Source organism: Moschus berezovskii, chromosome 8 (genome assembly GCF_049115385.1).
Source record: "Moschus berezovskii isolate FMDL1 chromosome 8, NW_MosBer_1.0, whole genome shotgun sequence".
Lineage (NCBI taxonomy): Eukaryota > Metazoa > Chordata > Mammalia > Artiodactyla > Moschidae > Moschus > Moschus berezovskii.
The window spans coordinates 64,451,293-64,468,343 of record NC_142467.1 but is presented as its reverse complement, the minus strand read 5'-3'; the positions used below and the strand labels follow the sequence as shown (position 1 = coordinate 64,468,343).

At 44.3% G+C, this 17,051-nt stretch overlaps 1 protein-coding gene across 1 annotated transcript in view; it reads right to left on the bottom strand.

Annotated features, from left to right (window-relative positions):
* TRPC7 (transient receptor potential cation channel subfamily C member 7) overlaps positions 1-17,051 on the bottom strand; it is a 143,943-nt gene that overhangs the window by 66,722 nt on the left and 60,170 nt on the right. Inside the window, exon 3 of the mRNA XM_055430349.2 lies at positions 890-1,054. Within this exon, the coding sequence (XP_055286324.2) occupies positions 890-1,054 (165 nt within the window). The remainder of the gene's footprint in view (positions 1-889; positions 1,055-17,051) is intronic.

The window sequence follows — 17,051 nt, the reverse complement described above, 5'->3', positions numbered from 1 at the left end:
ATTATAGGCAGGAACCAGACAGCCCCCTTTCTGAAGCAAAGAACCTAGAATGGCATCTTTCCAGCTCTCCTCCTTTTTTCTTTGGCTGTTTTCCTTCTCATGACCTAATTAGCTGCCCATGTGGGCAGAACCCAGACAAGGAAGCTGGGAAACAAGGAAGATGTTGAGGTGGGTCTGCATTGCTCCAGTATGAGAAGCCTTTGATTCTTAGCAACTAGTCATTTCTCTTTTCTGAATCTGCTTATGAAGTGTGTGCATCCTAATTGAGAGAGTGAAATGAGGTGTTCCATGAATGGGGCTTAGCAAAAAGAAAGTACTCAGTAAGCACTGGCTATCCATTCTCTGATAGCCCTCCTACTTGAAGGCAGTCAGTTCATTGTCCACCTGGCTAGGCGGCCTCATTAGCAGACCTGAAGTCTCTGGCCCATCTTCCTGGCATGAGTTTTCTCTTGGTGGATCTGACAAGAGGATCCATTCATTGACACTTCTATTGACTGCATGAGCTTATCAAATTTCCCATGGAACTAATTCCTGTCATCATTATTGTAATTATTATTACTATGGGTTTTGAGGGTGTGTTTAGGACATTGCATACTTAGAAAAGGAAAAGTGCCTTTATTCCCCCTCTATTCTGTTATTGATCAGATTATGCCTTATGTATGTAAAAGTTTCCACATTATCACTCTTCTGGCTTTTAAGAAAATGATTTTAAAAAGCAAACCTTAGCATTTTCCCTCTTAAGTGGCTTTCTACTTTTGTTGGGTATCTCAGGGCTATTTTCTTCAAATATGGGAAATGATCAGCTGCATATTTGGACAAAATGGCTTCAGGTTATGCTAAGTAGAGAGAAGAAATAACCGCAAAGACATGCACCTTAAGCAGTCTGTACCTTGCTGCACGGAGCAATCCAATAGGCTATGGCGAGAAAAGGGAGGCCTAGGGAGACTCCAAAGACAGCCAGGAATTTCACAGCGATAGACTGTTGACGTAAGCCTGAGAGATTTTCATACCACATGGTAAGCAATTGCTGTTGACAGTTAGGATGAGCAACGAACTGTAAAAACAAAACAAAAACAAAAAGAAAATGCAAACAGGAAAATGGCATCGGTAGCACTTGAACAGTAAACGGCCTTTGAGTAGCTCAGGGATGACATGTTCCCCTGGGGTGGGGGTGGCCTGTGTGTTAGAGAGGGAGCAGCTGGGTCAGGTACCTGCTGGGCCCCTCTGACTTGGGGATGCTGGGGTCTTTGTGCTGTGGCCAGAGCTCTCACAGGACTGGCTGCATCAGGGCTTGGCAAACCGAGGTCCCTGAGAAGTCTCAAGCATAGAAAACAATACCCAGCTTCTGGATAAATGCTTGTCTCCAATCCCAGGAGACTTATCTCTGGGCAGAATTCATATGGGAGTCAACATGTTGGGATAGATGGAGCCTGAATGGGGTTTTAGAGTCAACATGAGTTTGAATTTTGCTTCTACCATTTACTAGCTAGGTGGCCTTGGGCCAGCTACTTAACCTCTCTGAGGTTCAATACTGTCCTCTGCAAAACAGAGTCTATCACATTGTTCTGTAAGATTACATGAGATATTGTAGAAAAGTTGCTCTCTCATTTCCTATGTTGTCTAAGAAAAAGTCCTTGTGTGTTTCTAGATGATACGTTAACCCTCCTCAGCATTTTCTCCCTGGATTTCAGTGGTGTTAGGCTTGGGTCCAGGTTGCTTGTTGTGGCATGCTGGAGCATTGACACATTGTGTCCCCACACAGTACCTTCTCCCTGCCACCTCCCTTCTCTTGGAACTGCCTTGCCCTAGTGGCCGGGTTACAAGATGGGACTTTTGTGGACATTTTGTATTGTGTTGATCTTACCCCTCTCGACAGATGTTGGACCAAGGATAAAACCCAGACTTAAACTGGATCCATTGGGTTTTCTCAACTGTGTATTTGAGCCTGTGATCAAGAGAGGCAGTCTTTTTACTTACTGAGGAGTTAATGTGTGGCCTTGAGAGATCTGGGTGGCTATCTTCCACTGTGTGGACTAAGTAGCAAAACAAGCCAGTTAAAGAGAGAGAAAGAAGAATGAAGTTGTCTAGAAAGATGCTCCTACCCATTCTGAGGCCCAGCTCCACTTTGCCAACATGGTCCACGAGACACCTGTAGATTCTAATAGAGCATCTTCCTTTTTCTGCTTGATTCAGCAGGTTGACTTGAGTTGCTGCAACCAAACATCCTTTACCTACAAATATTTGGTGCTACTTGGACATTTGTTCATTTGATTCTGTCTTGGCCAGTAGAAACTGGCAATAGGCAACATTTAAGTAACATTTATGGGAATAAAGTATACAGTTGAGAAAATTATGCTCCTTAGTTTATTTCCTCCCTGTGACAAAGGTGAGCCAGTATTTGCTTTAGGCAGCCCTGCTCTTTGGCCCCATCAGGATAGCCATGTGCCATTAGAGCTGAGACGACAGCAGATAGACTGAACATTCTTCAAAAAGAGTGACTTTTCAGTGGATCATAATGTCCCAATTTTTATCCCGTTTGCCTCACTGGGTATTAAGAGGACATATACAGCAATTTCTGGGAAATGCAAAACACTCCCTTTTCATTATAAGAACAATAAAAATAGAGCTATTTAAAAAATTCTCAACGCAGATGGCAACCACTGCTTGTTTCCAGTTTCTGGGAACTCACAGTAGCGGCCAAATGATTTGTGAGGATGCTATCAAAGTTTTATTTGGCCCTGCAGCAGCCCCTGGTGATACTATTACTCAATCATTAGCTGCAAATGAGGCTTTTTGGGAGGAAAATTTAATGAATTATTAGATTCATTGCAACCGTTGTGGTTTTTCCCTTCAACAACCAGAGCAACAGATTCTCCTCAACCCAGGTAGGAACCCTCAGGTCATGCTATGGTTTCCTGTGCCCTTGCTGGATCACCACGAAGTGGAGCAAACAACAGAACGTCCTGCACGTGCTTTGGTAATTCTCAGAGCCTGGTCACAACACAAGTCCCATCACAGGTCGACTTGTGGACATGAGGGGCAGTCAGTTTTGTTTTTCAGCAGTTACCCTTCTCTGGGTGCTGACGTGGCCCTGCTCAGGAGCAACGCACAGTGCCATGAAGTAGCAGAGATTGCTTGGCTTACCCTGTGGCTCCCTGCACCGTAGCTGCTCTGGGACTACCCTCGTCCTGATCCCCACCATTGGCCTCTCTGTCTTTATCTGGGGAGGGCCCTTCCACGCACCTTCTGCTGCCTCCTGCAGACAAACCAGCATAACAGATTGGGCAGCAGTGCAGGAAGGGGAGAAATTCTGAGAAAGGACAAAGTGGGAACCACTCCCACTCACCCTCACCTACCACAGAGGAGGACAGCGGACCCAACTTAAACAAGGGAGGCTTTCTTGAGACTCTGTTCTCCTCCGATTAGGCTTTTGTTAATTTCCACAGTGTCATTTCTTCCTCCATAATAAAGCAACCTAGCTCCAAACGTGCTATTTATTTGTAGACAGACTTTATAACATAATGCTCTCAAAAAGCTGATGGTAGCTGATAGCCAAAGCCCGAATTGTTATTTATCTTTACATGGGCACTTTTCTGTATTTGTAGCAGGACTTAGAAGACAACCTCATGACAAATAATTCAGTGTGTATCAGAGATTTTTTTCCACGGTGCTTTTGAAGCACAGAGAGACGTTCCTAACCCAAGGGAGATGAGAGTAACATGAAGCACACTACCAAGACACAACGAACACCCTAAGAGAAGAGCACTCAGCCAGGGGACAAAGGCAGGAGCAGGGGGAGAATTTCAAAAGCAGCGTCAGAGAGAAACAGAGGAAGCCCACAGCTAGACATGATAGAACGGGAACTCAGAAAATCGGTGTCGTCTTGGCCGGCTTTCTTTTCATCTGGCCCACAAAAGGGTGGATTGATCAACGGATGGATCCTGACAAGAGGATTGCCCAGGCCATTCCTGCCCCTCAACCATTCTGGACTGAGAGTATGCTACGCGGTTATGAAAGTTCTTCAAGGGAAGAACTGGTTTGACCACCTCAGCCTTCCCATCTATGTGATCCATGCTCTTCCTCACCTGGAGCCAAAAATATGTTAAGGTAGGCTTACTTGGAGTGGAGCAGCCTGTCAAGAGAATATATGTCAGACCGTACCCACGACGGGGATGGGTTGTTCCCGAGAACTAGGCTGAGACCGGGAGCTAAGAAATTAAATTGGAAAGAAAAATAGAAGGAAGCTCTGAGACAGAATTCCCTGTACTGGTAAAGGAGACTGGGAAACAGGACCTGAAGGCCCAGAGGGACTAGAATTCACGTGGCTCCCGGTTTTTGAGTCCATCTCAAGCCAGTTATTGTGGTGGCATGTTTGACCAGCCTTCATGTTTAGTATAATATTTATACCCAAAGCTAGTTTTCTGTAAATATCTCACCTAAACTTCCTATTCCTCCCAGCCCCTGGTGCCTTTTTAGTGAGAATACAGTACTGGCATATGGGAACTCTTGGGCGTATTGGCCAAATCCTGGCTCTTAAATTTGCTTTCAGCTGATCCTTCCATTGTTATTTTTCTTTTAGAGCCTGAAGGAAGAGTATCCTCTTCACTCTTTTCCTGCTTTATATTCATTTACAAGGAAATATCTGATATTTTAAGAATAAATAGTTGAAGACTTATCAACTTTCCTTAACTAACTGTTGAGTATTTTTCAGGTTGTTTCATGGAATGTTAACACCCTTGGGCCATGTATTCCTGTTACAGCAGACTTTCCTGATGGGGGTGTGTTTAAGTGTGTGGATTGGAGCAAGGCTGCCCGGGATCAAGTTCAGGTCCTGCCACACACTGGCCTCATGATCTTAGATCATTGACGCTTTCCATGTTTAGTTTCTTTTTTCTGTAAAATGAGGCTAATAATGAAGATTCAGTGAGCCAGTATTTGTAAAGTGTTTAGGACAGTACTTGGCAAATAGTAAGCGCTGTAGTGGTATTTAATAAATAAAATCAAGTCCATGATTCTCCTTTCTGAAATTTCCCATTTTTTCCCCTCCTTCCTCCTCTTGTTTCTCTGTTCTCCTCCTCTCTGGCTGCGGTTCTACTCCACCCTCCTATTTTCATTCTGTTCTCCACGTGGTTTCAGCAGAGTTTCTTGAAGTGTTGTTGCCTTTGGAAAGGTTCAAGGAGCCAGGCAGATGAGTGAGGCCACGCCTTCTCTAGGCTGTGCCTCCCTCCTCATCCTCCAATGAAAGCACAGTTTAGTTGATGCAATTAGCTGAAAATGAACTGGTCTCCATGAGGGCAGTCGGGGTCACTGTCAGGTCTGTTCAAGCTCCGTGCTGACACTCCCCCTCACCATGGACTGCAGCACGCTGGGCCTCCCTGACCCTCACCATCTCCCAAAGTTTGCCCAAATTCATTTCCATTGCATCAGTGATGCCACCTTCAGTTCAGTTCAGTTCAGTTCAGTCGCTCAGTCGTGTCCGACTCTCCGCGACCCCATGAATCACAGCACGCCAGGCCTCCCTGTCCATCACCAACTCCCGGAGTTCACTCAAACTCATGTCCATCGAGTCGGTGATGCCATCCAGCCATCTCATTCTCCGTCGTCCCCTTCTCCTCCCGCCCCCAACCTTTCCCAGCATCAGAGTCTTTTCCAGTGAGTCAACTCGTCGCATGAGGTGGCCAAAGTATTGCAGTTTCAGCTTTAGCATCAGTCCCTCCAATGAACATCCAGGATTGATCTCCTCTAGAATGGACTGGTTGGATCTCCTTGCAGTATAAGGGACTCTCAAGAGTCTTCTCCAACACCACAGTTCAAAAGCATCGATTCTTCGGCGATCAGCCTTCTTCACAGTCCAACTCTCACATCCATACATGACCACGGGAAAAACCATTGCCTTGACTAGACGGACCTTGGTTGGCAAAGTAATGTCTCTGCTTTTTAATATACTATCAAGGTTGGTCATAACTTTCCTTCCAAGGAGCAAGCGTCTTTTAATTTCATGGCTGCAATCAGCATCTGCAGTGATTTTAAAGACTGTTAAATCTTGCATTTGCCTCTTATAGGGGTAGGGGGAAAGGGTTGCATTTGAGCTCAGAGGCTTTGAGGCTGTGTGATCTCCATATCCATTAAACCCAGATTTTTCTGACACTAGGTCTCATTTACAGAATGATGAGATGTGGCAATGCATGATTTGATAAGCCAAAGAATAACTTAGCTAGAGAAAAAATTTATGAAATCCAGTGCTTATAGAGAAAATGACTTTATTTTCTGCAGAAAAACCATCAAAGGCTGATGTCCAGTCAAGATTTTTCACTTAGCTCATCACTAGCCTTTCCTTATAGAAATCTTCTTACCCCCTGCCCTGGAAACTGTCTACATAGGCAAAGAGAGACAGGCACTATACTTGTCAAGTGGGATTTTTCAGTGTGGACAGTAACATGGAATTAGAATTTAACTCTGTGTTGCCACTGCCTATTTGAATCTTCTCATAGGAGTGGACATCTCATAGGGTGGGGAAGCCTGGTGTGCTGCAGTCCATGGGGTTGCAAATAGTCGGACAAGACTGAGCAACTGAACAGCGACAAAGACAATAGGAGTGGATCCAACGGGGCTAATGTTACTCTGTCCCATGTTTTTCTTGGCAAAGTTCTTAAGTCGTAGCAATTGAGGGCAGAAGAGAAATGGAAATGTCGGTTGTTGACTAGTTTAGCCTGTTGGTTCACTTGTTCATTCGTTCATTTCAGCATACTTCTCCCCTCTGCCGCCTCTTACCAGCTGCCGTGTTCAGCACTGGAAATAAAGAGCAGCTGCAGTGCTTGTCCACAGGGAGCTCTTGGCTCTGTGACCATGTAAGTGGAGTAGGGCATAGCAGGAACCCCACCAGTTCCAGAGTAGGCCTTCCATGAATAAGCAAACACGGAACGCTCATCCCTTCAGTGTGCTTTCTCCTGGATTTCTCGCTTTTGTGAGACCTGTTATTGAGAGTCCTGCATCTGTGGCACAGCTAGTTGCTTTGCCTACATAGATAACTTAACCTTCACTCTGTTCTCTGTGCAAGCAGTTAGCAGAGTGGTTACAGGCACAAGCTCTGAGGTTAGACCATCCTGGTTCAAATCCAAATACGACACTTTCTAGTTGTGTGACCCTGAGCAAAGCCCCTTCACTGCTTCTAGCTTCGTGGTCCATGAGAGAGGCAAGTGTGTGTTGGGTGCTCGGTACATGGCCTGGTGCTTTGGATTTAAGGTGGGCATTGGTGTTCCTGCTGTTCCTGCTACCCCTTCTGCTCCCCCTCCAGGGCTTTCAGTAGTTCTCTTTGCTCTTCCCTTTGCTGAGTTTACGCATCAGCAGAGTTTTGAGTGACCATGGTGATTTTAGAGTTAAACATTCCTAAGGAAACTTAGTATGTTTGATTACAGTAAAAAATAAAGCAGAAATTGTCATTGTTTTATTAAGTTTTAAATCATGGAACATTATAGTATGGAGTCAACACCATCACCATGTTCACTAAACCTATTTATTTAGCCACGCCGCTCTTGAATGGCCACTACAGGAGAATAATCTGAGATAGTTCTAAATGATGGTGGAGAGTGAGAAGGAAAAGGTGTGGGGCTTGGAGCTTTGGGTAGGGAGCCTCAAAAGTCATGCCTCAGGAGCCTCGAAGCAGGGGCACTCTCAGTGGAAGGACTGATGGAGGAAACTCCAATACTTTGGACATCCAATGCGAAGAACTGACTCATTGGAAAAGACCCTGATGTTGGGAAAAACTGAAGGCAGGAGGAGAAGGATGATGACAGAGGATGAGATGGTTGGATGACATCACTGACTTGATGGATATGAGTTTGAGCAAGCTCCAGGAGTTGGTGAAGCACAGGGAAGCCTGGAGTGCTGCAGTCCGTAGGGTGGCAAAGAGTCAGACACGACTGAGTGACCGAACTGAACCGGAGCATGGGCACTAGACAGTAAAATGTTTTAAAATCACAGCTTGAGTGTTTTTACAGTTAATAATTGAGGACCTAGTATATGAAGGAACTTTGGTTATGTTATCTGTAATCTTCACAATAACCCTCCCAAAATGGATGTATTATCTACATCTTCATATACAAATGAGAATGTGTTGTCAAACCCATCTTTCAGTTTAGGAAACTGAGGCTTGGTCAGTTCAGGTTGCCCACAGTTCCACAGCTGGAGAATGGTGTAGTCAGAGTTCTAACTCAGGTTTGTCTGATTCCAAAACCTGGGGTCTTTTCATGTGTAAGCTCCCTCTGGAGTTCTCTTGATTTGGTTGGCTTGGATTGTAGTCCTTCCAGGTCTCAGTTCTTTGTCACAAGTAAAACAATAAAAAGCAGACATGTACTGAGCACTCACATGGATCAGGCCCTGTGCTGAGCACTTGTGAACATTCTCTCGTTTAATTCAGGATGCCCATTATAAAGCTGATGGTGCTCTGACTATCAGATCTGACTCCAATGTGAACATTTCTTAAGCACCTTATGCTGCCTTTCTCAGCTGAAGTTTCCTGCATCTTTTCTGGGTCAGATCCCTGTCAGATTCTATCTGCCAAGCAGAAGGGCCTCTCTGTGAGCCTGCAGATCGCATGTGTGCCGAGGAGATGCTTCTTGGTTTTCCAGCCAAAGTTCTCGGTGTCTCCTTTCACCCCGTGGCAGTGGGCTGCATCCTCTTGGAGAGGACAGTTGACCTCTGACTTTCTTCTCTGGAGCAGTAGATGTTCTGTGCTAATCCCACACCCATTCCATTTACATTGTTTGGGTTGGATGGAAGGATGGAGGGTTAGGGTTAGATGGAGGGCATTTGGGCTGGGAGAAAGGAAGCAAGTGAAAAAGAAGGAAAAGAAGAGCAGAGCAAACGAAGGGAGAGTCAGAGAGTCTAAAACCTGCCGTTCAGCTGCGGTTCCCTCTTCTTCTCGTTTCCTTCCCATTTCCAGTCTCTGGTCAAACTCTGGCAAAGCTGTTCTCAGAGCCTTCCCAGAGTCGACCACTCTGAGCTCTGCTCAAGGTGTCTCTGCTTGCTGGAGTGCTTTCCTTCTCATTTCCACACATCCAGGTTTTGTCCAGCTCAGTAATGATCTCTTCCATGAAAGTTTGCCCTGCTCAAGTGAGAATCTCTCTTTCTCTCCTCTCAAGTAAGTCATGGTTTCTCTCGCTAATCATAGTTAATATTCCTGTGTAATCCTCTGCTAGAGAGAAGACCCCTTCTGGAGGGTTCTTATGGTACTCATCATGGCACTCACTGCTTGGGTATTCAGGCAGTGTTATTTATGAGTGAGCGTGCAGCTAGGAGTTCAGACTGCAAACCGGTGCCATGTGTAGGACCAGAGTGGCCTTCCTTACGTGGTCCCTGTGGTGCAGCAGAGTCTAGCACCTCTGGCCATGCCACCACATCTGGAAGAGACACATGGGAACAAGAGGCTGGAAGTTTGCTTGCCCTCCAGGAGACACGATGAGTCGATAGATGACTGAATTCACATCCCCACTGAAGTTATCTTCACTACAGAAGTTCCAGGAGATTGGAAGACAGTGACGACAGCACTGTCAACAGCATCAAAACTTCATTCTCAAAGGCAACTGTGCTGGGAGTTTAAAGATCTGACCAGGAGAAGACTCATCATCATCTAGAGAAGGTGCCCAAGAACGGAGCCAGGGAGTCAGATGGGGTTGGAAGTCAGCTCAGGGGAGCTTTGCTTCTTTGTCTCTTGTTTCCGCACGCCGCCTCCCGCCCCTCACCTTTTGGCAGCACTGTCTACAAGATTCTTCATTTGCGAACCAAACGAGTGTGTCTTAAACACTCCCTCGCTGCCAGGAGATCCCCTGTGGATGCCTGAATGTGTCTCTCGCGATTCCAGCTTCCCCTGCCTCCTCGTCCACTTGCGCACCTGCCGGCCCAGCCAGCCCTGGCATCCTTTCAGTCACGCCCACAGCCGAGGGTCCAGCCAGGCAGCGGCTGACTGAATGATTCGGGAAGTTGGCAGGGCAGCAAGAGGAGACGGGTGCTTCTGAAGGCTTTTGGTCTCCCACTGAGATTTGATATCATCCCTTCAGTTGAGTAGCTCTCTTGTTGTTCCCAGAGATGACTTCTCGGTTCCTATTTCCCAGGGACAGCACGACATGAAAAATTCTTCGACCTCAAATTAATCAGACCTTGAAATTTCCTGATTAATAGGAATTACTTACACAAACGCCCCGGGTTGGTAGGGTCTCAGGACTGTACCTGTGACTCAGCCCCATCTCTCTTGCCAGGGAAAGAATGATTTTGGGCTTCTCCCAGGATGAGCCAGGTCTTGAGTGCAAACACAGTGGCAGTGGACCTGGGCTGGCCCTCCTGGAGATAAATGCTGATTGTGATTTTTCAGTGCTCCTGGGAGTACTCCCACAGCTGTGAGCCCAGAGGGTCCTGATAAGCTGACTTGGTTTCTAGTCTGGCTAAGCGATGGACTCAGTGAGCTTCTAGCTGGCTCCAGATGCGGGCCTCTGCTCTTTCACAAGTATTACAAAGAGGCCATTCTCCATACCCGGGCAGTGACTGTCTCCACCCTACTTACGGCTATGTTGTAGCCTAAAGAGAAATGGGAGCAGCTTCTAGCAAATCTTCTTGGATTATCTTCAACTACTCACATTCCTGAGCCCTCCCCTCCAGCCCAACTGTCCTGCATACTGTCCCCAGACATGGCCTGTGTTGCCCTCCTGCCTGTTTCAAGGAGGTCCATCTTGCTCCTGTCCGGCTCAGTTCCTGATCAACCTTCAACATCCAGCCTTGTCTTTACTTGTAAGTGATTCCAAGTTCCTCAGCCCCCTGAGATACCTTGGACTCCTGGGTCTTGTATAGCCCACTCAGGTGACAGTCATGGTCCTGGATCAAGTTGTGAATAGCTGGACTATTGTGTTTACATCTGAGCTCTTCTTCTATTTTTAAGCTCTTTGAGGGAACCTGCCTTTGTATCCTCAGGAGTATACAGCCTTCTGTTTTGCACATAGCCAGGACTCAGTAAACATATGTTGAATGATAAATTGTACTCTTCTGAAGCCTCTAAGATCTGCTACATCATTTTCTCTGACTCATAATCCTAGAATGATTTCTAAATATAACACATCATTTCTTACTCAGGATCTGATGAACACTGAACTGTCTTCACATCTTTAGTAGAGGGCAGACATGGAGAGGTGATGAAAACTAAATCAGCCTTGTACCTTCTTGTGACGGAGAAGATTGAAATGAGAGGCTAAAATAGGGTGTGAGGATTCTCTTTTGGATTGAATGAGGATTGTTTAATTTCAGTGGTCTGCCATTACCACTGCAAACACATCAATCTGGCAAATATTTATATAATATAGTAATTTCTGTTATTATAAAGAATAACTAATGTTTATTGATTATTTATTCTTTGCCAGGCTCTTTGCTTAACAACTGCGATGTTATTTAACCCTCACATCAATTCCTTGAGATACACATTGTTATATCCCTATTTTAAATATGGCAGCATGAGACACAGAGAAATTAAGTAACTTGCCTATAAACACAAAGGTGATTATTGCAGAGTATGGACTTGAAGCCAAAGACAATGTTTTGAACTATTATCCTGTATTTCCACAAGGTAGATTTCAAACAGGCAGACATGCCAAAGCATGAGGATCCACAGTGATTTCTCCAAGCTTACAGAGGCCAGGGGACCTCACAATTCAAATTGTTAAAACTCTCATCTCTCTGTGCTTCTGCCTGTGGGATAGCAAAGTCCCAGTAGAGATAAAAAATCAGGAATACGCAATGGGAAAGGCTTGAAGCCAGTTTCCTTGACAACTTCATCTTGCTAAAAGGAGTGAGTCATAGTGCTAAAGATGAACTCCTGGGCTCGCTCTCCCGCATGCAGACAAGAGTAGCAGCAACTGATTCAGCTGTCGCTCAGCTGCCTGGTCACTACTCTGCAAGGACAGGTTAATGTGGAGGTCACCCAAGTCTACATTTACAGCCTTGAAATGTAAGGACTCCAGCCAAAAACTTGCTGTGCTGAAGGTCTTTCTAGGATCTTTTCTTCTTGCCAAACCTCACCTGATGACGATACTTCTCTAGGAAAAGCTGTAGTTTCAGATAATTCTTTGAGTTTGGGATCTTCATATATTCCCATGTTGGATCCATTACTCTTGTCCTTTAGGTGCAAGGTCATAGAGTACACAGGCTCTGAAGTCAGCCTGCCTGGCTGGCAGTCTTGGTTTTACCATTGATTATTGAAGACAGGGTGGATTCAGTTTTCTGGCCTCAGTTTCTCCATTTATAAGCATGACTAACTCAAAGCAATTTTCAAGGTTTCAGAAAATGCAGTCCTACGTTTTGGTTCAATGGTTTAATGGCAACCCACTCCAGTATTCTTGCCTGGAAATTCCATGAGCAGGGTAGCCTTGTGGGCTACAGTTCATGGGATTGCAAAGAGACATGACTGAGCGACTAACATACACAATACTGTTTTTGTTATTGGTGTTGGTATAATATTGTATTTCTGAAATAAAAGTCAGACATGTAAATCATTATAATCTTAAGCCCTGTCTGAAGAGTTGTGTCGTGCATTAAAGTTTTTAATAAATCAAAAGTATGCTCACTTACAGAGTTTTCATCTCTATATTATTTAATGGTTCTTAATGAGAGAAAGAAATTCGACTGTAAAAACAAAGTTTTCTTGCAAGAATAATTCTACCTCCAGTTCAAAGATTTTATCAAACAGGAGAACATACATCCAAAGGTGGTGGTGGTTGTTCAGTCACTCAGTCATGTCTGGCTTTTTGTGACCCCATGGACTGCAGCACGCCAGGCTTCCCTGTCTTCACTATCTCCCAGAGTTTGCTCGGGCTCATGTCCATTGAATTGATGATGCCATCCAACCATCTCATGTCACCCCCTTTTCCTCCTGACCTCAATCATCCCCAGCATCAAGGTCTTTTCCAGTGAGTCAGCTCTTCTCATCAGGTGGCCAAAGAATTGGAGCTTCAGCTTCAGAATCAATCTTTCCAGTGAATATTCAGGACTGATTTTCTTTAGTATTGACTGGCTTTATATCTTTGCAGTCCGAGGGACTCTCAAGAGTCTTCTCCAACACTACAGTTTGAAAACATCAATTCTTTGGCGCTCAGCCTTCTTTATGGTCCAACTCTCACATCTGTATATGACTACTAGAAAAACCATAGCTTTGACTATATGGACCTTTGTAGGCAAAGTGATGTCTCTTTTTTAGTACGCTGTCTAGGTTTGTCTGTTTTCCTTCCAAGGAGCAAGTGTCTTTTTAATTGCATGGCTGCAGTCATCTTCCCTAGTGATTTTGGAGCCCAAGAAAATAAAGTTTGTCACTGTTTCCATTATTTCCCCATCTATTTTCCCTGAAGTGATGGGACCAGATGCCATGATCTTTGTTTTTTGAATGTTGAGTTTTAAGGGCAGCCTTTCACTGTCCTCTTTCACATTCAAGAGGCTGTTTAGTGCCTCTTTGCTTTCTGCCATTAGAGTGGTGTCATCTGCCTATCTGAGGTTATTGATATTTTTCTTGGAAATCTTGATTCCAGGAGAAATATCATCCAAAGGTATTGATATTGATATAGGAAATCAACATTTATATTTAACTAAGTAGAAGAAGGCAAAGATAGACCAAAAATGCTTCCTTGAAATATAAAACACAGCTTTCAGCCAATAAAAAATTGTAGTCCTAGGTTGATGGAGCTAGTAGTAAGTGGTAAGGTGAAGTGATCCTACATTTTTCAAGAAGATTTTCTTCTCTAATTTTCAAAAGTATTAGGTCAGTTGCAGATGAAGGAATCAGAGGGAGATGTCTTGAGTTTACCTGTAACTTTTTTGTCTGATTCCCAAATTTCTAGGGTTCTCTTGCAGAGAAATGTACATATAACTCTGCAGTGATTTATTTGATACACTTTATACTTTTTAAAGTCACACTTTGCATTTTACTCTTATATAATTATTTAAAAATAAGCACTCAAAGTTAATTTCTCTTCTACAAATATATTGCTGATATATGTGTAACATGTATTTTGCCCGTTGATTTGTTTTAGTTGATACTTTTATTTGTATGTAGTTTTATCTTTGAAACATACTTAGGATTTTGTCACTTTTTTAAATTTAAAATTTTGAATTCTTAACACTTACTTTGGAATTCTTAACATTTGAGTTACAGGTATTTTGATGATAATGAGAAATGCTGAAATAATGACATAGCCACTGGTTCAAGAATTAGAAATAGCATGTTTGTAACCCCCATGTTCCAGCTGTTGGCAGCTGGTGAGTGCAAACCTAGCCGCAATAGGAGGCGTGCTTGCATCTACCACCAGACAGACAGTAAGTGCTGACTGATCCATGCACCAAGCATTTTCAGGCATGGAGGATACAACAGTGAGCAGTGTGGTCAAGGCCTTTGCCTTTGGGGAACTTGTTAATTCCCATTTCTTTAGCTGCAGCTAAATCTGTAGCCCTTTCAAGCTAGATGGCAGGGTTTTGTTTTTTTTTAAATGATCATCTCTTCCTATGTATTTCTGTTGGATTCAAGTATTTTACACAAGTCACTCTACCTGTCACTAAATGTGCTCTGAACTATCCCTTGGTGACTGGTCCAGTGCACGGCACTGCGGCCCTGGGCCTCTGTTCTGGCTGCCCTGCCAGCAGCTTTCTGGGCTTTTATTCTGCTCACATGGACACTTCCTGGCTGGTCCATGCCTCTGAAGAGTGAGTCTGTCCTTCTATTCTCTGCTCTGCTCTCAGGGGCTGACTTTTTCCTGTAGTTCTGCTGCTGGACTCCCACGGGGTGGTGGGTGCTAAATTCTTGGGACCTGCGATGTCTCCTTCTCACGTGAGGCATCTGCTTTCTCAGCAGAGAAAGATCTCCATCTTTTGACCTCAGAAATGGCTGTCTCTTCTCATCTCTTCTAAGGTCAGCACTCCAACAGAGTCTTTGAAAAGTGATGCCTGAGGAGCAGTGATGTCTTCCGTTGTTCTGCTGTTTCTCCTTCTCCGGGCTCAGGCCTGCATGATTCTGCCTCTGACGACTCTTAAGTGGGGGATTCTTTCACTCATTTGTGTTTGTACTTAGCCCTGTCCAACTCTTTGCGACCCCATGGACTGTAGTCCGCCAGGCTCCTCCATCCATAGAGTTCACCAGGCGAGAATAATCGAGTGGGTTGTCATTTTCTTCTCCAGGGGATCTTCCCCATCCAGGGGTCGAACTTGGATCTTCTGTGTCTCCTGCATTGCAGGCAGAGTCTTTACCCACTGCGCTATCCAGAAAAAAGTGGAGGATTACTTGTTTTATTTCTTTTCACCTCCATTTGACTTTGTCAGTTAGCCTTCTGAAAGCTGGATGGACAGAGGTGTTAAATCCTGAGTCAGTACTCTTTGCTCCCTACACACAGCTCATCTTGGCTTGTGGGGAGGCCGAGGACCGCTGAGCTCTGATCCCCTGCTTATCCCTCACACTCAGTCTTGGCCAGACTTCTCCCTTCTAGGAATTTTTTTCTCAGTCTTTCCTTAAAAATCAACCGTATTTTCTACTCTTCCACCTTCTAGCACCAACCTGACCAACAAAGTTAAACCCTGTGTCGACATTCTTCAGATTTTTTTCATGTGGTTCTGGGCCCTATGCACACATTAGGGTCCGTCTATTATGAGTACCCCCTCCCCAACAACCACCATAATTTTTTCCATCTAGAGCACACATTAAACTTTTAAAGGGTGTCTCCTAATCTCATGTGTCATACTGCTTATTTCTATCCTCTGATACTTTAAAGGACATTCACACATAGACAAAGAGCCTGGCATATACCTTTGCTAGATAATTAGTCAATGTTGGTTTATTTTCTCTTGGTGCCTGCTGTCACCCAAAACTTCCAGCCTTGCTGCTTTCACTTTGCTCAAAAATGTGGATATTCATCACACCCCAAACACTAGGAAACATGCAGCATTTATTTCTGGCAGAAGCACAGTCTGGTTAGGCAGGTGACTGCTGGCTCTCTGTTCTTAGATGTCACTGATTCAATTATCAGGGCAAAGTTCCCTTCAGTAAGAGGTATGAATATTCAGCAACAAATGCACATGGTCCCTTGACACATGTGCTTCGCATTTGAAGAGGCAGTGGTCTCCTGTGTCATTCAGGGGCTCATGGTATATACAGAAACTTTCTTGATGGGTTGAGTTAATTTTGGTCATACTGGTTTTTATCATGCTCTGACAAACAACATCTCTCTTTAACTATGTTCATATTCTTCAGAAATGGAAACCGAGTCTCATAAATTACCGTGATCTATTTAAGGTTATATCTGAGTATACAAAAATTTATGTTCATCCATTCATCCATCCTTCCATTCATCCAGAAAATACCTACTGAGCCAGATACAAGGAATGCACAGTTTGCAAATAATGTCTCTCAATATTGTTCTCATGACTCTCAATGTCTACATCAGGAAATAGGTTAGCAGGAAATTTAGTGTAGTTTGATCAGTGCCATAACAGGGTTAGCCCTTAATGCTGTGAAATAGCAGAGAAGAGGCACCCAACCCAGGAGGGGATGTGGAATTATAATGAAAAAAGGCTTCCTGGAGGAGTGATTCTTAAGCTGAGCCATGAAGGCTATAACCAGGCCACTGAGAGGGTCAGGAAGAGCATGCTGAGGAGAAGTAGCTGCAAAGAGATTGGGCTTGAGGGTTAGATAGGTCTTAGAGCTCAACTCTACCTCTGAACTGAATCTGTTTCATCTGTAAATGGGGATGACAGTATTGATGGTTTAAACTAAATGAATGTATTCAAAACACTTGACATGGTGAAGGGGACAGATTAAGCACTTAACAAAATATTGTTGTTATTACTGATGACTTAGTGCCTGGTGTGTCAGGAGAGGTGTAGGCATCTCAGGGTGAATGGACCATTGGGGAGTGATGGAAAATGGGTGCTCCTGAGGGGTCTTGCATCATACTAAGATGGAAACTAAAAATGACTTGGAAAAGCAGAGTACCTTGGGAGCTAGAGAGAGTTGTAATAGACTTTCACTATTAGATATTTGG